Source organism: Fibroporia radiculosa, assembly GCF_000313525.1.
Source record: "Fibroporia radiculosa TFFH 294 genomic supercontigs, scaffold9110, whole genome shotgun sequence".
NCBI lineage: Eukaryota > Fungi > Basidiomycota > Agaricomycetes > Polyporales > Fibroporiaceae > Fibroporia > Fibroporia radiculosa.
The window spans coordinates 127,503-149,260 of NW_012133460.1; the positions used below are offsets into that span (position 1 = coordinate 127,503).

Below are 21,758 nucleotides of genomic sequence, written 5' to 3' on the forward strand. Positions count from 1 at the left end.
TTAGCTCTCGATCTCGACCGTAAATCAGAGAGTACGGAAGTGAATATTATCCCATCAATTGCGTCACGTCCTCGGGAGGGTACTTCGTTTGCGAGAATGTCAGAAGCCTGGGCAGAGGATCGTAAACGTGTGATCTGCGACGACCACGGGGAAGCACGACGCACCGTTTCAAGCTCTGGATATATTTCCGACTAACTTCATCGTTAAGCACGTGAGCAACCTGATCTGCAGAGATCTTCTCGCGCGCAGAACGCTCGTGGATACTAAAAGAGAGGCAAATCAGAACCAGGTCCCATAACTGTGGTGATACGCGGGTATGGCCAAGGGGCGAGAAACGGCCGACTCCGCAGCATGGATGGGCCACGGGAGCGGGCTGCTCCTGATGCATTGTCCAGTTTGGTTTATGTACATGATACATACCCAACCATCGTAACACCGATAGGCCACGGCGCGTTTCCAATTGACAGGCGCAGGTACGAATCATTCGCCTTCTGATATTGCCTCTTTTGCATGTAATGGACGATTTCTGCGACGCGCGCCAGCATATCAGGGGGAAGAGACTGTAAATCAGGTCAGGAGAAAGAATGAACGAAGAAATCTGAAAACACACCCTCGAACGGAGCAACTTGAAAAGTGGTTTGAGATATTCTGCAGACTGTCGTTGTGTGGCAGACGCTAGCTTCCCCTGGGTTGTCCGCTTTACATGTTCTGCCAGTAGGAGCAGGGACAGAGGCAGTAATGAGATGGGGCAATATGAATCGAGGGAAAAGAATGCCACACCAGGCCGTTCGCCCATCCATTCTTCCCATTCCTTCAAAGTTCTCTTCAAAGCGTAGTAAATTATCGGGTACAACTTGTCTGGGTCTGTCTTGACGAGTCCAAGGTCAAGAACTTCCCGGTTGTCAGCACCGCCGTCCTTGCTTTCTTTCTTCTTGCCCTTGTCCTTGGCCTCTTCTTGCGCACGCTTGTCCCTCAGAAGCCTTTCGACGTTCTCTACGTCCTCCAAGGCCTTTTTGAAGTCATTCTGTCCGCCTTGGCGTTCGTGGTTCTTCTCTTCAATAAGCTCCAAAGCACGGAGACGCAACCGCCGGTCTTTGTCAAATTCTCCAAACAGACGGATTGGTTGCCCTTTAGCCCTCAGGCGGCGGATGGTTTCTTCGTTCGAGATGTTGAAAGAGGATTCAGGGGCAGGAGATGCGCTATCACTTATGCCATCCGGGAAGGGTGAACCAGTGTCTGTGCGGGAAAACGAAGCCTGTTCTCGAGTCACGTATAAGCCACAACTGAGGTCGAGAGAGTAGGTTAAACGAATGCTCACTTTCGCCGAACTTCTCCTTCGCTCCTCCAATTGCTTTTCCTGTTCTTCTCTCTCTCTTGTCTCCTTCTCTTCCCTCTCCTTGCGCTCATTCTCTTCCTTGAGACGCTCGATGTCGCCTCGACGCATGTACTTTGTTGGCCTTGAGAGGATTGGCTCCGCCTCAAACACCTTCCGCTTATTTGCAATCTCTGCCTTCAGCGCATCCATACTGAACGGTCGTATTTAGACCAAAGAGCAGAAACACAGTATTAAGGGAGGTATGTGCGAGGAATGCGAACGGCGTTAGCGGGAGAGACGGTTAAGGCCGGGGCGCTTGGGCCGAGAATGAGCGAGTCCGCACGAGTTCGGCCTCTCCCATCACTTCCCGAGTTCATCCTGTCGCCCAGTGGACATCTTGCTCTCCTTCCCTCCAACCAATTGACCTACTCTTCTGCAATGTCTGATCTTTCCAGGTTCGTTTGGACTCCAAGATAGCCCCGTTGTCTATCCATTTTCTCAATTCTTCCACAGTAAATACGTTTTGCAAACCGCTGGCTTCGACGGTTCGTTCCTGTGACATGGCTCCCTATTTATCTCCCACCTCCTAAACTGGCCCTCATAAAACAGCCCGGTTCCCTAATACGAACCAGACGTGGCATTGGTACAGTCCACAGTATCTGGTGGTTGTCGGTAGGCATTACTGACACGTCTACCTGGTAGCTTCCAGAACTACACCGACTATTTCAAGTGTATCGCCGCCAAGGGTGAGGACTTCGCACCCTGCAAGCAGTTCAAGCGGGCGTACAACTCGCTTTGCCCAAGTGAGTGTTGTTGTTTTTCAAATATATGTAGTCTCCTTAACGTACCGTCCTTCCTATAGACGAATGGGTAAGTGAACCATCTTCGAATTTGTCGAGGTCATATCTGAACATTCCCTCGGTACAGACCACTAAGTGGGATGAGCAGCGAGAGAGCGGCACGTTCCCTGCTTCGCTGGAGCCGTGAGCTGGTTGGTCACCCTCGAATTGTAGACGCTGTTGGTGGAATAGACTAGTAAAGCCTTCAACGCCATTAAATGAACATTGGTCCATTTGAGATGCTAAGCCAAGGGTATCAATGGCACCGTATTGCTAGCAATGTCCAAACCTATGTTTAACTCAGAAGTACCAATCACTTGGTATAGCATCATATTTTAAACTTATAAGCATAAGTCACTGAGAGGAAAATTGTGAGCCACTGATGAGTCAAGATAATTGTGGGACAGCAAGAAGTTGACAGGTTCCATCATGTACGTACAAAACATAAAAATTACCTGGCACAAGACTAGCGCCAATGCAGGGATCAGGGAGTAAATTCAAAATCAATAAACACAGGACACCGCCGCATTTTGAGCCAGGGACCAGACAACGACGATAATTGCACAATACGAGCAATCCGCCGTGATTTTTGCTCGACAATGAAGACTTTAAAAAATGCTCGCCCTAGATCTGGACTTCGTCAATTCTCTCGGCAACATTATCCACATCGTCGTCCTCTCCCGAGGACCCTTTCTGCGCGGCAGCGGCAGCGTTCGCAAAGCTGAAGGACGGTCGTACGTTGGCAGCCGCGGAGGGGCTCTTGTACCCGCTTTGGCTATCAGTGGTAGGGGATACTGGGCTACCAACAGGTGTCGAAGATGTGTTCCGCGACCCGAACTGATCGCGCTGGGAGGCAGTCCGCGAAGATGTTCGTGACATGGTATGCGCGACGCGCTCTTTGGTCGTTTCACGATCCTTTTCTAGCCGCTCGGCGACGGCGCTTTCCTTCGCTGAAACATCTACCGGTCTGAGAAATTCAGTGAGAAACATGATGTAATACCGAAAGAGAAACCGTACTTGGCAGCACCAAAGGGGTTCGAACGCGGTGTACTCGAGGTTACGGCGGGATTAGGCGATGCTAAAGGAGAGGGGGTGGTGGAAGTGCCGCTCGAACGAGGCAACAGTTCGAGTTTGCGACGATTCATCTGCGGCGTCGGAGGCGTAGAATTGCTCGCTGCGATCGAACAGATATCGTGAGAATCTTCACTTGCTCAGAGTAGAGAATGAACATGAACTTACGCGATGTGCTATTTCGCGAGATAGCTCGGGGCCTGCGCCAGTCGCTCTCTTCTGGTGGGCTAGGGGCATCCCGAGGAGGCCCCATATCCCCACGACTACGCGCTCCCCCCAAACGGTTTCCAGGACCTTCACTAGGCTGGAACTTACTGCCTCTCGCCCATGATTCAGCCGTATCGGCTGCAGAGGGCGCACCCGGAGGGCCATCCTCTCGGAAGGTGGAGCGGCGCTTGAAGGACGGTGCGACCACGTCCGAATCAGCAGTCGACTGACGGGCTGGACCTCGAGTAGCTGAACGCCAGTCGGAAGCCGAATCGGACACAGAGGGCAAAGCAGGTTCGCGCACGGAAGGAGATCCCTCGAATCGTCTCCGAGGTGCATCGCGAGCAGGAAGATCAGGGAGCGGGCCATCTCGCCTCCAATTTCCGGCGAACTTTGCGTCATCATCGAAGCCACTACCGCCAAACCCGGACCGTTCTTTGGCTATGAAAATGGTTAAAGGCGTACTTTATCTGTAAGGACAAGTGAAACTTACGAGGCTCGGCTACACTCACACGGATCGCACGTCCAGCGAGGTTCTGCAGGTTGGCATAAGCAATGTCTTACACCTTCGAAGTCTGATACACGTACAGAGTTGGTCTTGTTCAGAGCTTCTTTCAGGCTATCCAGATCAGTGAATTCGATGTATCCGAAGCCTTTGGGCTTGTCATCTCTGTCTCGGATGATTTTCACGGATTTGATCTGTGGCCAAGCTAATTGGATGATCACAGCTAACAGTCCACAACAAGTCTAGCACGCACGGTTGCCGCATTGAAGAAGTCCTCTAGTTCAGTCTCGGTCAAATCGAAGGCCAAATTCCCGATGAAAGCCGTGAACGGAGGTTCAGTGGGCAATGGAAGGTCTTCACGTGGAGGCAGAGGACCGCGATCGGCTGCCGTTCGTTCACTTGGTCGTTAGTTTCGCCAAAGTACCTTCGCGAACGGCTAATACTCACAGCGGGAAGACATAAAGTCATCCCTCCTTCGATCAGAAGGGCGTCCCATGTCGCCATCAGCTCTGGCTGTAGCTGATGTCAGTCCGTCGTTACTACATCAGAAGCTGAACACCTTACGGGCTGTTGGGATAGCATCCATTTCGTCGGCCCACGAGCCTAAGGCTACAAACGATATATGACGACCTGCATTTACGCCACTTCAAACTCGATCTGCTCACTGCTATCACCCAGAAACTCGTTCAGGGACATTTTCTGTGCTTTCTTGGGCGCTATGCAGAAGAACATGATCAGTAGTAGTAGTGTAGCGCATGCGCAGAAGAATAGTGCGTACCCATGATGGATATATCAGATCTGAGGCGTTTTGTATCGCGCAACTTCGACGAGGAGATCGCAGAGACGAACTTGTGGATATGACCAAATTTCTCAAGCCGCCTTGACTCTCACGCCCTGCTTACGCCCGTTCCTCGGCCACTCCGTCCGCTGTTGACCTCCGTTCAAACTTTCGATCCAAGATACACAAAAAATATTTCCAAAAAACCATAGAATTGTTGCAGCTTCATCCACCACTATCCTCTCGCTGCACACAGTATGTAGTCTTTCGTCGGGCACGAGCCCGGCTGATTGCATAGTTAAGTCATTACGTAATAGCGGAATGACAGCCCATTTAGCGCTGGCTATGCCGCAGTGCGGGCCAAGTGCAGGCGCATCGCATCTTACTAGAATCCTCAGCCTCTTGTTCTAAGACTCCCTGAACGGACTATCGAAGAAATGATATTACTCGAGGTATTCAAATCCGCAGACGATGTCATCAGACTTGAGCGTGCTAAGAATCGTCATGTGGCTAGTCTCATAACTACATTATCCAGACGACACTGGCGGAGAAGTGCATCAAGTCAGTACTTTATATCCTGCCGCATTCTGAACGTATTCTCATATATGCGATCGCTAGACCCAGCAGTTTAGATGTCCAGTTCGTCGATTTTGACGGGGTCCGCTTCCACCTCTCTACACCGGAGCGCAAGACTGTCCTCTTGCTATCCATGAATATCCGCTGCTGGAACGAACTTGTCAAGTATGGTGTCGAAAGCATCCTTAATCGCGAGTATGGAGGACTGGTGAAGGCCCAGCCTGAGCCTGAATATAATGTCAGCCTGGAGATCGACTTGGAAAAAGTACCTCCTGAGGGGGGTGGGTATTCTATTCTCTATTGCTGTGATCTGACTCTTATAACTGTTGATGACCCGCTATCGCAGAGGAGCGGGATACCTATATCAAGTCGCTTGCACTGCTGAAACGCAATGCATTAGCTGCGCCATTCGAGGTTGCCTTCGCGGCGCAGAAACAGTTAGACGCTGCGGGCGGCGGACAAGGAGAACTTATGGCTCTCCACTACCGCGATGAAGAAGTGATTTACGTACAAGCCTCGCCTGATCGCGTGACCGTCATATTCTCTACGATGTTCAGGGAAGAGACCGATCGAATCTTTGGCAAGGTGTTCCTACAGGTTAGTCTTTCCATCATATAGTCGCATCCGAAACCTAACGACGTGTCTTCCAGGAATTCGTAGATGCAAGACGATTGCCCACAATTCAAAGCGCGCCACAGGTATTATATACTACGCGCGACCCGCCACTCGAAATCAGACATTTACCTGGCCTCACTGTCTCAGAGGATGTTGGCTACGTTACTTTCGTCCTCTTTCCCCGCCATTTTGCCAATCCATCTGTCGCATCTGCCAGTATTAGCCACATACAGCTCTTCCGAGACTACTTGCACTACCACATCAAATGTAGCAAGGCCTACATGCACTCGCGTATGCGCCATCGTGTCAGCGAGTTCCAGAAAGTGCTGAACAGAGCCAAGACAGAGGTAGCTGTTGTGGACAGAAAGACCGCAAGGTGAGCAACTCTGCGTTGTTCGTGCGAGATGATTGATTAACTATGTATCCGTTTAGTGGTCGCTCCATGCGCTGAGTTATATCGAAGCTCGATTCCGATAAGTGTGGTATGGAGCCAACTTTGAGTTGGCAATTTTCGGGCGCGTCACTTTGTATTTTGGTAGCACGCTCTATTCGCAAAGTAACTGTACACTACATTACAAGTGCTCGACTTTCAAGATGCTCAGTGCCCAAGGAGATACAATAAATGTGCTATGATACAATTGATCCTGGACGTCAACGATGAACATGATTGCATTTATATATATTATAGTGATAAGAGAAAAGCTTCAGTCCATCACAAAATGTCGACCAAGTCGTTCTATGCATGTCACATATGAGAGAGATAGGAAAAGCCCGGCGAGTATGAGCGAACGCGATTACCTACAGTATTACAGACAAGGCTAGACAATGAGAGTACATGCAGTAGTACAGCGACGTGAAAAGATGCCTACATAGATCAAATATTAGTTTAGGGTGCGACTCTCGCGGTGGTCTCAGAACGGTCGCTTGACTTGTGCACTAGTCTGATGATGAGTGATGGCGGATACGCTCATGCCGCGGGGATCCGTAAGGTTCATCGCGGTGCCGCCCTGGTGCCCTACCTGCGACGAGCTAACTCGCGGGCCCGCGCCATTGTCCCAATCCAGCGCGAGGTTAGCCGCTCGGGTATTTTCCGGGGACGGGAACGAGGAAGGCGACGTGGATGCGGATGAGAGACCGCTAGAACCAGAGAACAATGGCGGCGAGTCGGAGAAGGAGCGAGTCTCGTAGTCCTGAGCGCTGTAACGTGCGTTATATGCTGACATCGACGATGGGGCATGGGGGGATGATGTTGCTGCGGAAAAATAGGACGGGGCGGTGGAATGCCGTGCTTGTTGGATCGGCATACCCGAGGACGCATCAGCAGGACTACCCCAATATGGCACGACTTCATCCGTCAGACCTTGGGGGGGCGTAAGCTGAGCTGAAGGGGCGTTATATACATAGTCCGGCGAGTGGGATAGAGGGTAAACATCGCTAGCTGCAGAGTTCCGCGGCGAGTCGTGCCAACCCGCTGCATGAGTAATGAATGTACGTGGAGACTGTGGCTTTCGCTCGGCAATGCGTTGGTGGCCTGCGTCGCGCGAAAGGTGTTGCTCTGCTGGTGCCGAACCGCCTTCAAAGCTCGACCTGACAAAGTTAAAGACACCCAATGCTTGATACAATGGGCCCGCTAGAGCGACCAGATCGTGACGCATCACTTTCGTGGCTTGCATGTCTTCGGTCCAATCGGCACATCTTTTCCACTCTGATGGCCCTGCGTTGACGGCTGCAGGCCGTGCCGACTTGGCGAAAAATTGAGGAGGATGTGAGAGTATGATCGAAGCCAGGACCATATCCGCAGATAGGTGGGAGACTTTGGTGTCAATGACAGTGCTAAATGGGACATTCATTTTGAAGCTAGTGCCCTCGCATTGGATGAACCAACTGAAGCGCTGCTTGGCTTCGGAAACATAAGCGACCAAATCGTCCGGGGCCATTGCCATACGCTTCCACGTTCCGACGGTTAAGTCGGTACAGGGCATGATACAGATAGCTGAAGAAAAGCAAGACAGTTGGCACAAAGGTATAACTACTAGGAGATGCTGAGCACTCACGTCCGTCCTCGTTGATGAGTGTGCGGTGATTGGCATCGCTGATTTGTCCGGGTAGAACGTCAAGTAAGCCGTGCATTGGACCGCCAGGGGCCTTGGCACCCATCTCCTGCAACTTAGCTTTTGCTCGCCTGAACAAAGAAGTCAGCCCTGGTTCTGTCAACGACAAAAATAATGGCGAGTCACCTGTTCTGGAACCAAATCTGTGTCTGCCTCTCGTTCATCCCAAGTAGCTTGCTTATTTCTTTTCGCCTTGCAGCTGTCGGGCTTCGATCGGCAGCAAAGGATTGCTCAAGCTGCACGAGTTGTTGAGGTGTCACGCGAGATCGCTTTCGTTTCTCTTTGAGGTCGGCAGTGAGTGAGGGTCGATCTCGAGGCGCTGAAGGTGGCGTTTGATGTGCGGAGGTCGATGATGAGCAATCCTGCTCCCAGGATTCGTCTACGCCACTCGAAGCCGAGTCTATAGCGGGAGAGGACGCGGGGGAATCGGCTGGGCTTTCCTGCCTCGAAGACGCTGAGTATGCTGAACGTGTTCGAATGGGTTAGGATCGATTGACTGGTGCGAATTTGGTGAATGGATGATGGCACTCACAAACCATGGTCCAAATTGTCGAACGCTAAAGTGTGATGCTATTCAAGTTGTCGACGAAGTGCACGAGTGTCCACCGAGAGGAGCAGATTCCGGATCTGAATCGGAGAATCCTTTGGAGGGATGCAAGAAAGTGGTGGGGGATGAGATGAAGAGAGGAGAAAGGGTAAGATAGGCATGCTGCTTTAGAGCACCTCGATGCAGAAAAATCGGGAGTCGATGCTGCAGGGAGATCCCGACAGGGTCAGTGATCACGATCATGGATCTAGGTGGCGCATGTACTTAGCAACCCCAAGAGCCAAGGTTAAGGACGTTTTGGCTGTTTCAACGCTCGGCAGCCGTCGACCACGCGAAGGAACAGGTCACACTTACGTTTACAAAGAAGCCATGTTCTCTCTGATGGCAATCAAACCACGGCGAAAGTCTTCCTCCGGCTACCCAGATTCACCGAGTCTCACGGTGCCTTTCTCGAGTCGAGCGCGAGAACCAAAGAATTTTCGCCTAGATCCTCCACCTTTTTGGCACTCGAGACAAAATGGAATGAGATAGTCGGCATCCCGTGCATCAGCAGAGAGGTCAGAAAGAAACAGACATGTGCTCAAAAATATGCACAGCCATTCCCCTTCACCTTCACCTTTGACGGTACCCGCGTACCTGATCGCAAACAGCAACGGGCAGGACATCGGATTACTCCGGTCGGCGGAGGGGCGGCGCTGAGATTGGAAGTTTATACGGATCGGGGGGAGGGGTCGACGGAATTTGCGTGCGTCCGGAGACGGAGGCAGAAGGGGGCGACGAGGAGGAGTGCCAAACACTAAGGACAATCCCCGCCGACGCCGGCACCGACGCGGGAGCATATGGGGGCGTCTACAAATCAGCCAGTAGCGGGGAGGTGGGCCGCGTGCTTCCTCCAGGTTTTGGCCTGGAACAGGCTAAAAAAACAGCGGAAGAATAGGGATTTGCGGGAAGAATCAGTCCGAGGTGATCAACAAGCTGCTGGAGCCCAAAGAAGAATGTCAATCCACTCTGATCTCAACCACACAAGTCACCTCGCATCCCGCCAGCAGGCTGGGCAACTCCGCGCTCCGAGGAGTACCTCAAAATCTAGTGGCACTACGGCACTGCGGTCTAAAAGTGATTTAAAACACTGTCCATGAGCAACCTGACGGTGACTTTTGATGACTGATACGCACTGATTCGTCCACAACTCAGCCCGAGAGCTTCGTATTAAGTAGTGAAGTCGGTGTTGCTGGCCGCTAGCGGATGGCTATTGCGGCCGAGGGCTAGAAGTTGGGTGCTTACTTTTGATTGCGAAGAGCGTCGTAAATCTCCGACAGGCTGAGGTGTTGACGAGTGACCGATGACCCGGTGCTGGGATGTCGAGGAGGTACTTGTTGCTGCGGGCGGCTGTAAGAATACCAGCAGAGACCGAACAGTGCCATCCAGGCTGGTCGAGCGGCCAAGGCCAGCTAATACTATGGGGCTCACTTATCGGCCTTGCCAAGTCACTAATAGGGCAGCTGCGCGGTACATTCCCTTAGGCTCGAGTCTCGTACGCACAACTTCTTGAGGCCGTCTGGCGGGATATAGATAACCGACTTGGTTGCAGAAAACCGATATCTAACAACCATACTGACTCGTTTCCATTAGGCCCTATAAGATGTTTAACTGCCTTTCTTTTAAGGCTGTATAAACGCAGCAAATGCTTGTCATACATCAAACACAAATTGGGTACGAACCACGTTCAAGAACAAGGTAATTATTAATGATCAGGATGGTTATCGAGGTGGGGCTTCCAGCCAACCCCATAGCTATTAGCTATTAGGACGTCAACCGAGTTCCTAAATAGATATTAAAGTCGGCCCAATCAATAAATGCTTCTAGATCTGACCCGAAAATCATAAGCAGAGCTAGCCCGGACCACAAGCGAAAAAAGTTCAAACTAGCACTGACTGGGTGTCGCTTAACACATATTTCACACTTACCAGATGGCTGGATTATCGTATGGTCATTCATGTAGAGGGTACACAGCGCATTACTACGGCGGACACACATGAAACATACAACTTCCAGAGTCTACGACTCTCGTGTCAGATGCCCTGGGCTGTTGAGCTGCAAAGATGAACGTCCGAAAAATACGGCATCGTACATACTTGCCTCGATTACCTGTGATGACAATACAATGATACGGAACACTATACTTACGCAAACATGTGGGACTGCGAGAACAGCCCACGGACATAAATGAGTAGACACAGAAGAATGCAAACAGTCTCTGACAAGCCCATGTGCAAGGCAAGCAGGAGCTACAATCACCTTCACGTTACCGAAAAATATAAACGTCCCTTGAAAGCACAACCGGACCGCTCTAGTAGCGAGGACGTTTTGATTCTCGGTCGTCGTATCCCCCAGGACCTCCTTCCCGCTTGAGATCGCCTCGATACCCACCTCCACCTCCGCCTCCACCGAATCCACCACCCGGTGGACCATACCCACCTGGACCTCCATACCCACCGCCAGGACCTCCAAATCCGCCAGGACCGTTCGGACCATTTTGGGGGCCACCATACGCATTCGCGCCGTGATCGCCAAATCCTCCGCCGCTTTGGAAGCCAATACCGCCACCACGACCCCTACAAGTGAAGTGAGTCCCAAGCGCACGTCGGTGAATGCGGTCTCCATACCTGAAACCACCTCTCCCACCCCCTCCAAAGTCTTCTCTCCCGCCTCGGAATCCGCCTCCGCCTCCGCCACCTCCGTGCCCTCCACCTCCTCGGAATCCGCCTCCACGGCCTCCACGGAACCCACCTCGGTCGCCACCTCGGTCGCCGCCACGGAATCCACCGCGGAAGCCTCCTCTTGGTGCACTCACGAAGGGCGCCGGAGCCTCCGGCTTGGGCCTACCTCCCAAGCCTCCGCCCAAGCGACGGGGCTTCCATCCTCTCACCGTCCTTCCTCGTTCAACGTCGACTAACACACGCTTTCCCATGATGTGCAGGCGGTCCGATTCCTTGTAAGCGGCTACGAAAATGGAAGGACGTATCACGTCCTGTTTAGTTAGTATGTCGGGCTATATAAGCGAAAAACGTACCCTTCATGTCGCGTTCGCGTTCGAATACAATGAATGCGTAGCCCCTGCTGCGGCCCCTTTTGTCCCGAACGATTCTTACTCGTTCAATGCTTCCAAATCCTTCGAATTCTCGCCGAAGATCGCTGTCGGTGGCGCTTTTATGCTGTAAACGAGTGAACAAAGTCAAGGTCAGCACGACGTCAGACTACGAGTGGGGGTAAATGCACCAGACGGGCAATAAAGAGAGTCTTGAAAGGATCGCCCACTGCCTCTGCATCATCCGCAGGCTTGTCTGCAATGAATCATGAGTGCGTGGGTTACGTAGGTGTATGAACAGACTGCGCACATATCTCCTTGGCAATTTTGAATTCCTCTGTCTTTTTTGCCTTTCGTTCATCCCTTCGAATGGCTCGCTTAGTCTCCTCCGCATACGTGAAGGCAGGCTCCTCGCCTTCCTCCATGCCTTCGCTTCCTCCCGACTCAATCATGCCCTGCGTCTTGTCTTCCCTGAGACGGGCCAAGAGTTGTGCGACGCCATTAACATGTTTCTTCCTCACTCGGTCGATATCTCTGTCCAAGGGTCGTGTATATGGAAGGGGTGGACGTGGCGCGAAGAGTTTGAGCAAATTGGGTGGCAGTAGGTGAGTGCCTGGCATGGTTGTGGAGAAGAAGACGGGCTTAGATCACGGCTAGAATTGATATGGTAAAAGCAGAAGACGACGGTGCACAATAAAAATACGACAGCGAGGGAAAGTGAGGCGATTGTTCGCTGTGCGTGAGGCCGCGCAGGACACGAATTTGGGCGCGAGAGTGGGAGAGAGCAACAAGGAGGTGTGGGAATTTCGCGCGACCGAGCTGAAGTCAGTCACTTGAGTGTCACTTGTCAGTGGAGCCAGCGGTCGAGCTGACTCCAGACGGTAAGTCCCCCATCTATGTTATAGACAACGATTCAAACATGACAAATTATCAAAGTAGGGCTTAATGACTGCTCTAAGCTCTTCTCTCATAGGCAGGGCTTGCCGACATTGCACACCAAATGTGCGACGTGCACCTAGGCCCATCTCGTACCGACTGACCTCGACTTTGGCCGCAAGCAAGCCAGTCAATTTTGCCTGGTTCTTCTTCCACAATAACAGATGGACCAACTCCGGCTCTTCTCGGCGGTCACAATCCGACAGTGCAACCTCACCAATTCCTATAACGCAGACAGGCTCGGTTATTGATGCATCCCAGCATCCTCAAGCAATGGCACGGGGTTACCGCCAGACGGAAGTGCTCACTCCTCGTCGTCTTCTGAAGATCTACACTCAACTGTCTAAAGGCCGCCTAACCGCCTTGGTTGTACTGACTACAATGTCAGGCGTAGCACTATGTCCATTGCCTACCACATTACCCGTTCTTCTGTCCACCGCCATCGGCACCACACTCTGTTCAGCCTCCGCTAACACCCTGAACCAAATACAGGAGGTCCCCTTCGACGCCCAAATGTCCCGTACACGTATGCGTCCCTTGGTACGACGAGCAATTAGTCCGCTTCATGCTGCCGGTTTCGCTGCCGTCACAGGGATCACAGGTCCTGTCATCTTGTGGACTATGGCGAACCCTACCACTGCGTGTCTCGGCTTTGTCAATATAGCATTGTATGCGGGAGCATATACATGGCTCAAGCGCAAGAGCATACTCAACACTTGGGTTGGCGCCATAGTGGGTGCTATCCCTCCACTAATGGGATGGACGGCATGCGGCGGGAATCTACTCCCAACCACACAGTTAGATCTCTACCTCCCCTCCTTCCTTTCCTCGGTGCCTGTTGAACACCTCGTTGACAACTCACTTGCGCCGCTTGCACTCTTTGCGCTGCTCTTCGGTTGGCAATTCCCCCATTTCAACTCACTCTCGCATCTACTCCGAGAATCATACGCGCAGGCGGGATATCGCATGCTCTGCGTCCTCTCTCCCGCGAAGAATGCCCTAGTCTCCCTCCGGCACACACTCCTCTTCTTCCCCATATGTTCAATTTTAATTCCCTTGTCTGGGCTGACAACGTGGACCTTCTCTCTCGTCAGCTTGGTACCGAACCTAATCGTTGCGGAAGCGGCATGGACATTTTGGCGGTCGAACGGCGAGAAGCAAGCACGCCGTCTATTCTACCACTGTCTCTGGTATCTGCCGGTCATTTTGGGGACAATGATGTTTTGTAAGCGAGGGTTGGATTGGACATCGTGGATGGATGACAAGGTGGATGAGAATGAAGACACAACTCAGTTGGTACCATCAAAATCATAGTTGGTGATGGAGGAGATGAGAAGAGGGCCCTGCTGTCACTTAGCGCCTCTGAGAGTATGTTGTATAGATTTGAACTTACAATTAGTATGCTCGTAACCATGTCGCACATTACCCAACTATCGCGAACCTTTCTGCCTTTTCGCTGCACGAGCCGCCTCCCGATGTTTCTTCAATGCATCCAGCTTATTTTTCAGCACGACAACCTTCGCATCGGCCTCCTCTTGCGCCTGCTCCTCGTCCATGAGACGATCCATGATTAGCTCTCTCTCTTCCTGCTCCTTCCGTCGTCTCACTGCGGCCTCGTCTGATGGGTCCTTTTGCTCGCCAGCTCCATCGGCTTGCCCACTTGGAGGGGGAAAACCCTCCGGAATTTCAGATACCAACACGGGCTCGGCAAAGACTGTAGCCCGCTTGTATGCCTCTCGTGCATCGGGGACTTCAATGAGTGCGGCCTGAAATTCTTCCCACTCCTTATCAATCGCAGTGGCCGCCGCACTCGTAGACCGAGGAGCAGGAGGGCCGCCCACTTCAATATCTTCTGATCCATCGTCCGACGACGGTGGGGGAGGTGCTCGAGATGCGTCAGAGAAGAAATCCGCTGGGAATGCTGACCGGGGCTCGCCATTTGGAGCGAGAGGTGGTGCCCCTGCAGAAGGTGACCCTTCGGCATCCTCGACTCTCCGTCTCTTGGGCTGCAGTTCTTCATCGCTCGTATCAGCATCCACTTCGTCCATCGAGCGTTTCTGTTGCTGTAACTCTGTCTCTCTTCGCAGCTCTTGTTGGCGCTCTTCCTCTCTGAGGCGGGCAGCGTTCATACGATGTGCTTTGCTACCTATATGACCGTTCCATGCCGTTCCCTCCTTGATAATGATACCACATGCGATACACCGCAGCTGTCCACTTCCGCTGTATGATGCTAAGGGGTGATTAATTCGAACTTCTTGCCGCTTAGCTTTGAGCAGAGCGCGAACATCCGCCATGGTAGAACTTGATAGCTGAAACAGGAATTGGGCAAACGAAAGAAAGCAACGACAGAAACAGCGCAGCAAGACCGCATACGAGATCGAACCAAACCATTATGTACAGCTCATCACGGCGTCATACTCATCCATTATCATTACGTAACTAATCATAGCGGAAGATAGCACAATACACCAACAAGTATGGTATTCTAACCGCTTCAACCCCAAGTCATCAACATCCATACTTTTCCCAGTCTATCGTTGTAACGCTGCCCAAAGGCTATTTATTGCTTGTCTTTGAACATCTTCTGAATAGCTGCTGTCGAATACGACTTTGGTCGTTCAAGGGCTATCATCCAACTTATTAGTATGTGGTAGAAGAGAATTTTACGTATTCTACTTACGAGCACCAAGGGCACGATCCCAGATGAGCTGAGCAGCCACACCAAAGGCACGGGAGACACCGAAGAGGACGGTATAGAACTGCATTTGGGTTAAGCCGTAGTGTGTTAAGAGGACGCCTGAGTGGGCATCTACATTGGGCCACGGGTTCTTCGCCTTGCCTGCCTGCTCATTCAAGAACATTTAGCAACGAAGCAGTTCTTCAGACCATTCTACGAACCGCAAGGAGAATGTCAGGAACAATCTGATACACCTGACCAACCAGCTTGAAGAGCGGGTCGTTAGGGAGATGCTTGAGAGCAAATTCACGTTGAGCAGTATATCGAGGATCAGTCTTCCTAAGAACTGCATGACCATATCCAGGAACGACCTGGCCACCTTGGAGAGTCGACCACACGTACTCCCTGACCGCTTCATCGCTAGCGTTCTCTCCAATCTTGGATTGCATCTTGCGCAGCCAGAGAAGAACCTCCTGGTTAGCGAGACCGTGGAGAGGACCAGCGAGACCATTCAGGGAAGCACCGAACGCAAGGAAGGGATCAGAGAGGGCAGAGCCAACAAGCTTTCCCGTGTGAGCGGAGACATTGCCACCTTCGTGGTCACTGGATAGGAATGAGCTTCGAATGAAAGAGGAAAATACAGCAACGCAATAACCTGTGAATGGTGAGGTACAACCTCATGAGCTCAACGAAATTGGCGTTATCTCCAAAGCCAAGAAGAGTGGATAGGTTCCAGGAATAGTCCCTCTCGAGATCAATGGTGGGAAGCTTGCCCTGGCCGTAGACATTGCGATAGATGCGCCCAGCGATATTCGGGAGCTTAGCGATGCTATACGAAGGATTCAATATGATAATGGCATTCGCGAAAACCAGGACGCACAGATCCATGCAGTCTTCGAATACCGGCTTCCAGTATTCCTTCTTGGGAATACCCTCTGCGTAGGCTTTCGCGAACGCCGAATCATGGTTTAACTGTAATCAAAAATAAGGCCATGTCTACTCTAAGATAGCGTATTGGAACGTACCGCAGTGACAGCCAAACTGAATTGGCTCATAGGATGGAGAGTAGGGGGACATCTGTCAAGAAGTTCTTCAACGAACTCGGGGATGGCTGCACGAGCCGCCCAATCCCTGGACAAGGCAGTGACTTGCTCTTGCGTGGGAGCTTCGCCGGTGAGAAGAAGCCAAAAGAGCGCTTCTGGGAGTGGTTCAGACCCGCCGGGGGCCTTGGGAAGAAGCTCCTGGCACTCGGGAATCGTCTTGCCCCGGAAGCGGATACCCTCCTCTGTGAATGAAGATCAACCCGCGATATCTAAAACTTCAGGATACGCAGCATACCTGCATCGAGGACAGAGCCGTCCCAGATGAGGGCCGGCATGCCACGCATCCCGCTAATTATATCAAGTCAGCCGCCTCAATAAACCGAGAGCACAACATGAAGCACACCCGTATAGCTGATCTACAAGAACAGGGCCGAAGGTCTTCTTTCCATGCTCGGCCCGCGTGGCTTTTACCTGTGTCGATCAAGAGACAATCAGCATGGCGTGCCTGAGGACAGAATAAAACACACATTTTCAATCTCTGCGGGGATGAGCTCAGCGACTCTGTCCTTGAGAGAGACTTGTTTGGCAGAAGTCGAGGCAAGCCTGGCCTGGCGTGCGAAGGGGCTCCGGCGGGACTAGAAAGAGGGCGATGAGCAAGCGCATGTGACCACGATTCAAGGAGACCTGTGACCGACCTGCCTGAGGACGGAACGAAGCGCGGAAGACATGCAGGGCGTCGGGGGAAGATTGGGACGATGAGGGAAGGAAGAAAAGCGTGAGCTGGCCGCCAACGCCAGCGCGCACCTTATGAGCTCATGCTCCGGCCCTTCTCACGTGCGCCCTCCGTCGGATTTTGTCGGCGGTTGGTCTCTTTCACTGATCTTGGACGGCGGACGCCCACTAGAACATGGCGAAACGTAAAAGATCCTCCCATCCCGCTCCAGACGCCCCCCAGCAGCACAACGCCCTCTTGCCTCAGGTGTGTTCCTCCGCCAGCCGTCGCACTCGCCCTCTCACTTTGTCTCCAGAAAAGACACTATCGCCAGCGTGCCCACGCAAACCCTTTCTCAGACCATGCCCTCAACTATCCCGCCTCTCCGCAGGGTTTCGACTGGGCCGCTCTATTTCCCTCCTACGCCACATCCGGAAAGACTCCAGAATTCGCTGATGTCGGCTGCGGCTTTGGCGGTCTCTTGATTGCTCTCGCTCCTCTGTTTCCGGACACTCTCATGCTTGGTCAGTGTTTCTGAACCGCACGGTGACATCTGGCATTCTTTGTGATTCCTCTGTCAACGCTGCCATTCTGAAGTATCCTGCGACACTAGCCATCATCTCATGACTTTTACACAGGCATGGAGATTCGGGTACAAGTGTCCCAGTACGTGCAAGACCGCATAGCGGCCCTCCGTGCCACACCAGCCTCTTCTACATCACATCATTTTCAAAACGTATCAATTGTTCGTGCCAATTCGATGAAATTCACGCCAAACTACTTCCCCAAGCATTCACTCTCCGCGCTCTTTTTCCTGTTTCCTGATCCTCACTTCAAATCGCGCAAACACAAAGCTCGCATCATCTCGCCAACTTTATTGGCCGAGTACGCTTATGTTTTGAGACCTGGAGGGATTGTATATACCATCACCGACGTACGTGATTTGCATGAATGGATGAAAGCTCACCTAGATGCCTTCCCGCTCTTTGAATACGTGAGTGAAGAAGTTCTTCGCGCGGAAGGCAAAGGTGCCATTCTGGATGCTGTCTACAGTAGCACAGAAGAGGGAAAGAAAGTGGAGCGGAATCAGGGGGACAAGTGGTTGGCGTGTTTCCGAAGGATCGAGATTCCAAGGCTGTAACAGCTATCAAACATTGTACCAGTCCCAACTTATTGTACCTTGAATCAATCCAGGAGACTCGCAGGCAAAAGGTCTGAGAATTATATGTCATTTACGTAGTTCATATCCGTGTCCTGTTCGACCCTCTCGCCGCCACCTGGTTTCCCTCCTGATCCTAGGCTTGTAGCTAATGCGCTAGTCCTCTCTTTCACAGCATGCTTCATTTCTTTGTGAATTATCTGTCCCGCAACGCATGCCAGTTCGAAGATCTCTGCGAATCGGTCGACGTGTAGCCGAGTATCAAGAGTCACTAGGGTCACTTTTTTGGTCTTGGGCATTATAGCCACCGTCAAGTTCGGGAGGTCGTTCTCCTCAAGTGTGGTCAAGTCCAGCATCGGAGACGTCGAGTGTACACCTCCACTGACGGCGCACACGAAATCAAGCAGAGGAATGCCAGCCGTAACGAGCGCAAGAGTGGTTGCGTTGATGCATGCGTGCAGAAGACCGCCATCTTGCTGCAGGACATGAAGGAAAATATCAATCTGGGAGCGCGGATAAAGATTTGTCTGGACGACTGGCTCAAATGTAGACTTGATCGTCGCGGCGAGCTCGAGCACACGCCTGTCTGCGCGACCCCTTCGGCGACGCTCGCCTGTGCTGAAGGGGGAAACGTTGACCTCTACGTTAATGACTGCCCTGTCGTGAAGTGTCTGGGACCGAACGCGTGCCTCTCTGGGACCAAAGACGGTCGCCAGGACTTGGGTGAGGCCGTGTGTCATGAGAGCAGATCCGTCTGCGGTACCCTGCTGCGAGAGGTCGATGGTGATGTCGCGCAACTCGTATTGCCGCCGACCGTCTGAACGGTATCCTCCATCGTTAAGAATTTCGACTCTAGAACCCTAGTAGACGCATCGTCAGTACCGTTCTGTGAGTTGGGGTGATTTTATTTACCATAACCTTCCTGCTGAAATATGTCTGCAGTAGGAAAAGAGAAAGGAGCGCGCGACTTGCCGGACAAGATTTGTCGTTCAGTGCGCCGTGAAGATAGCATCTTTCGGGAAGGGCTACGCTACTTCCTCTTCTCCATCACCTCATACAACAATGCCGTCTGGAAATCGTATTGTCATGCCCGTGTCGATTTTAGACACTGATTTATACAAGGTAGGCTCTCTCGCTTCTCGTGTGCATCCGTGCCAATCCTTACGTCTGCAGTTTACAATGCAACAAGCCGTAATGTGCCATTTCTTGGATGTGCAGGCAACATATCGCTTTACCCATCGCGCTAAAGACGTATATTTCTCTCACGAATGCATAGAGGCTTTCAAGGAATCTATCTCTCGTGCGTCTATCTCTGCCAATCTCATTCTAACTGCTCACTACCTTCCCCATTCAAGATTTCTCTGAGCTTAGCTTGACTGAATCCGAGCGCGAATGGATGGAAAAGAACTGCCCCTATTTCAAATCCGACTATCTGCAATACCTGTCTACCTATCGATTCAAACCTGACCAAGTCCGTGTGCGCTTCTTACCCGTCTCGCAAGACGGTAACTGGGGACATGTTGAGGTGGAGATTGCTGGTCCCTGGATCGAGGCGATTCTCTGGGAGGTGCCTCTCATGGCCTGTTTGAGTGAACTCTACTTTCAACTGGTTGATACAGACTGGAGTTATGATGGCCAAGAAGGTGAGTGTTTTCATATTCCATGTCATGATGCACACATCCAGGCACATCTTCCTTATCAGCCGCTGCATTCCGCAAAGGGGAGCAACTGTTGTCGGCTGGTTGTGTATTCAGCGAGTTTGGTACTCGCAGGCGACGTTCATTCTTCGTTCAGGATCTTGTCGTACGGACACTCGTTCGTGCTTCAACCGAGGTTCAGGGTAGTGGAAAGGTTCTCGGAACGAGCAATGTATGCATGCCAGGCTATTGCTTTGACTCCTCATTGACGAGTTTTAGGTCCACTTGGCGAGACAATACAACGTGCCTCCCATCGGTACTATTGCACAGTATGCACAATCCATCAATTACTAGTAGATGTCATTTGATTGAGCGTCCTTTGTGTAGTGAATGGTTTATGGCTGTAGGTTCATCTTTGTTGTATACATGATCCTTGATTTGAGTTCATTCATCTCCAGGTCGGCGCTTTGAAGGGCTATGAACATGCAAACGCGCTATCATTGTCTTTATGGGAAGTCGTATATCCGGATGCGCTCCAGCTTGCTTTGACCGATACATTTTCCACTGAGGTTTTCTTTCGGGTGAGCGTCGTTATTCAAGGGCATTTCGAACATTCTGGTTAAGTTGGCTATGTCCAGGACTTCATCCAAAACCCGGATATGGCCAGGAGATGGAAGGGACTTCGGCAAGATTCGGGAGACCCCTTTGTCTATGCTCCACATGCAAAGGAGATATATGAAGCACTTGGAGTTGACCATCATGAGAAGATTATCATATTTTCTGATGCACTTGATGTTGGTAAAGCCATTGCCCTTAAGAAGCAATGTGATGAGATTGGATTTATATGTATGTCTTCTTTTCTGTGTTGCGAATATTTTATGAATGCATTGTTACAGCATCATTTGGGATTGGCACCTCCTTGACAAATGACTTTAGGAAGCTGTCTTGTAGAGAAGTATCTAGCAAGGCATTGAATATGGTTATAAAGCTAGCTGAGGTTGACGGAGCTTCATGTGTAAAGATCAGTGATGAAATGACCAAGGTAAGGTTGGCCAAGTATATTGTGATTGGCAGTTATTGATACATAATTTATTAGAACACTGGTGATCCTGTAGTTGTTCAGCTTGTGAAAAATATCTACAACTTACAGCCATAGCTAATATATGATTGACAGCTAAACCTATAGGATGATGATGTTGATGGAAGATATTCAACTGGAGGTTTCTACTAGAAATATAACAGGTATAATACTGAAGCTGTCAAAGTATTGTCTGACACTTGATGACTAAACTAAAACCTAACCTTAAAACTTACATTTGATATGAACAGTGTTGGCTGGGTTGTCTTTTAGAAGAGTTGGGGGCTTGACTTGAGCTGCCCTCTCTACACTGTATTGCTCTGGTATTTATACATGAGGGATCAAAACCCTAACACTACTAGGTAGTACATCTGACATTTAGGCTGACTGATACTTCAAATATGCCATTGGCTATTTAAGAATACCTGACATGTGAAAACTCTACCTTGTGTTGAGTTAGCAGCTCCACTAATGACCACCTAAACAGCTTGGTGTGGTTCTAGAAGTATAATAGAGATATTCCCTTGTGATGGAGATTCTCTATAGCTTTGTCCAAATGATGAACAACCACCTAACTAGTTATATATCACTATCTATCATCTGACTATACTAGGAAGATATCTAATCTAATCAGATATAGATTATCTTGATACTGAGATTGAATAGATACTTTAGAATTCTGTGACAGAAGCTGTCAAGGTATCTCTATGTTTCTGTGTTGCAATACAAGATTAAGTGACAATAAATAACTTACAAAAGCAAGAAGTTTAACTAATTTTTACTAAAGTAACAGGAAACTCTGCTGAAACTTTCATTCAAGCTTTATTAGATACTGAGGCTTATAAGTTCCTTATTTTACAGAAT

General features: G+C 50.9%; 12 protein-coding genes across 12 annotated transcripts; 5 read left to right on the top strand and 7 right to left on the bottom strand.

Annotated features, from left to right (window-relative positions):
- Nucleotides 1-46: 46 nt before the first annotated feature.
- Nucleotides 47-1,525, bottom strand: FIBRA_06881 (uncharacterized protein; the record flags this gene model as incomplete). The annotated part of the gene is made up of 5 exons (XM_012328588.1): nt 47-107; nt 165-263; nt 421-560; nt 611-1,255; nt 1,319-1,525. 5 exons carry the CDS (start codon nt 1,523-1,525, stop codon nt 47-49), a joined length of 1,152 nt encoding a protein of 383 aa, XP_012183978.1.
- A 117-nt stretch (nt 1,526-1,642) lies between these two features.
- FIBRA_06882 (uncharacterized protein) lies at nt 1,643-2,302 on the top strand (the record flags this gene model as incomplete). The annotated part of the gene is made up of 6 exons (XM_012328589.1): nt 1,643-1,770; nt 1,829-1,860; nt 1,925-1,958; nt 2,018-2,118; nt 2,178-2,185; nt 2,243-2,302. 6 exons carry the CDS (start codon nt 1,643-1,645, stop codon nt 2,300-2,302), a joined length of 363 nt encoding a protein of 120 aa, XP_012183979.1.
- Nucleotides 2,303-2,778: 476 nt separating this feature from the next.
- Nucleotides 2,779-4,669, bottom strand: FIBRA_06883 (uncharacterized protein; the record flags this gene model as incomplete). The annotated part of the gene is made up of 9 exons (XM_012328590.1): nt 2,779-3,121; nt 3,172-3,328; nt 3,394-3,873; nt 3,926-3,968; nt 4,021-4,131; nt 4,191-4,321; nt 4,385-4,450; nt 4,502-4,546; nt 4,603-4,669. The coding sequence occupies 9 exons, from the start codon at nt 4,667-4,669 to the stop codon at nt 2,779-2,781; spliced, it is 1,443 nt and encodes a 480-aa protein (XP_012183980.1).
- A 483-nt stretch (nt 4,670-5,152) lies between these two features.
- Nucleotides 5,153-6,286, top strand: FIBRA_06884 (uncharacterized protein; the record flags this gene model as incomplete). Its single annotated transcript, XM_012328591.1, has 5 exons — nt 5,153-5,167; nt 5,230-5,276; nt 5,334-5,572; nt 5,638-5,888; nt 5,942-6,286. 5 exons carry the CDS (start codon nt 5,153-5,155, stop codon nt 6,284-6,286), a joined length of 897 nt encoding a protein of 298 aa, XP_012183981.1.
- A 531-nt stretch (nt 6,287-6,817) lies between these two features.
- Nucleotides 6,818-8,556, bottom strand: FIBRA_06885 (uncharacterized protein; the record flags this gene model as incomplete). The annotated part of the gene is made up of 4 exons (XM_012328592.1): nt 6,818-7,899; nt 7,961-8,088; nt 8,144-8,480; nt 8,550-8,556. The coding sequence occupies 4 exons, from the start codon at nt 8,554-8,556 to the stop codon at nt 6,818-6,820; spliced, it is 1,554 nt and encodes a 517-aa protein (XP_012183982.1).
- A 2,358-nt stretch (nt 8,557-10,914) lies between these two features.
- FIBRA_06886 (uncharacterized protein) lies at nt 10,915-12,272 on the bottom strand (the record flags this gene model as incomplete). The annotated part of the gene is made up of 5 exons (XM_012328593.1): nt 10,915-11,179; nt 11,231-11,567; nt 11,638-11,779; nt 11,844-11,908; nt 11,963-12,272. The coding sequence occupies 5 exons, from the start codon at nt 12,270-12,272 to the stop codon at nt 10,915-10,917; spliced, it is 1,119 nt and encodes a 372-aa protein (XP_012183983.1).
- A 325-nt stretch (nt 12,273-12,597) lies between these two features.
- FIBRA_06887 (uncharacterized protein) lies at nt 12,598-13,902 on the top strand (the record flags this gene model as incomplete). The annotated part of the gene is made up of 1 exon (XM_012328594.1): nt 12,598-13,902. The coding sequence occupies one exon, from the start codon at nt 12,598-12,600 to the stop codon at nt 13,900-13,902; it is 1,305 nt and encodes a 434-aa protein (XP_012183984.1).
- Nucleotides 13,903-14,018: 116 nt separating this feature from the next.
- FIBRA_06888 (uncharacterized protein) lies at nt 14,019-14,882 on the bottom strand (the record flags this gene model as incomplete). The annotated part of the gene is made up of 1 exon (XM_012328595.1): nt 14,019-14,882. One exon carries the CDS (start codon nt 14,880-14,882, stop codon nt 14,019-14,021), a length of 864 nt encoding a protein of 287 aa, XP_012183985.1.
- Nucleotides 14,883-15,148: 266 nt separating this feature from the next.
- Nucleotides 15,149-17,036, bottom strand: FIBRA_06889 (uncharacterized protein; the record flags this gene model as incomplete). The annotated part of the gene is made up of 10 exons (XM_012328596.1): nt 15,149-15,213; nt 15,269-15,431; nt 15,487-15,868; nt 15,921-16,094; nt 16,146-16,237; nt 16,291-16,550; nt 16,604-16,656; nt 16,712-16,779; nt 16,836-16,943; nt 17,004-17,036. The coding sequence occupies 10 exons, from the start codon at nt 17,034-17,036 to the stop codon at nt 15,149-15,151; spliced, it is 1,398 nt and encodes a 465-aa protein (XP_012183986.1).
- Nucleotides 17,037-17,215: 179 nt separating this feature from the next.
- On the top strand, nt 17,216-18,161 carry FIBRA_06890 (uncharacterized protein; the record flags this gene model as incomplete). Its single annotated transcript, XM_012328597.1, has 3 exons — nt 17,216-17,287; nt 17,337-17,544; nt 17,659-18,161. The coding sequence occupies 3 exons, from the start codon at nt 17,216-17,218 to the stop codon at nt 18,159-18,161; spliced, it is 783 nt and encodes a 260-aa protein (XP_012183987.1).
- An 80-nt stretch (nt 18,162-18,241) lies between these two features.
- Nucleotides 18,242-19,191, bottom strand: FIBRA_06891 (uncharacterized protein; the record flags this gene model as incomplete). Its single annotated transcript, XM_012328598.1, has 3 exons — nt 18,242-19,039; nt 19,092-19,101; nt 19,157-19,191. 3 exons carry the CDS (start codon nt 19,189-19,191, stop codon nt 18,242-18,244), a joined length of 843 nt encoding a protein of 280 aa, XP_012183988.1.
- A 50-nt stretch (nt 19,192-19,241) lies between these two features.
- On the top strand, nt 19,242-20,972 carry FIBRA_06892 (uncharacterized protein; the record flags this gene model as incomplete). The annotated part of the gene is made up of 10 exons (XM_012328599.1): nt 19,242-19,301; nt 19,353-19,479; nt 19,535-19,822; nt 19,882-20,048; nt 20,096-20,145; nt 20,204-20,219; nt 20,275-20,397; nt 20,455-20,662; nt 20,713-20,858; nt 20,913-20,972. 10 exons carry the CDS (start codon nt 19,242-19,244, stop codon nt 20,970-20,972), a joined length of 1,245 nt encoding a protein of 414 aa, XP_012183989.1.
- Between the last annotated feature and the right edge of the window lie 786 nt (nt 20,973-21,758).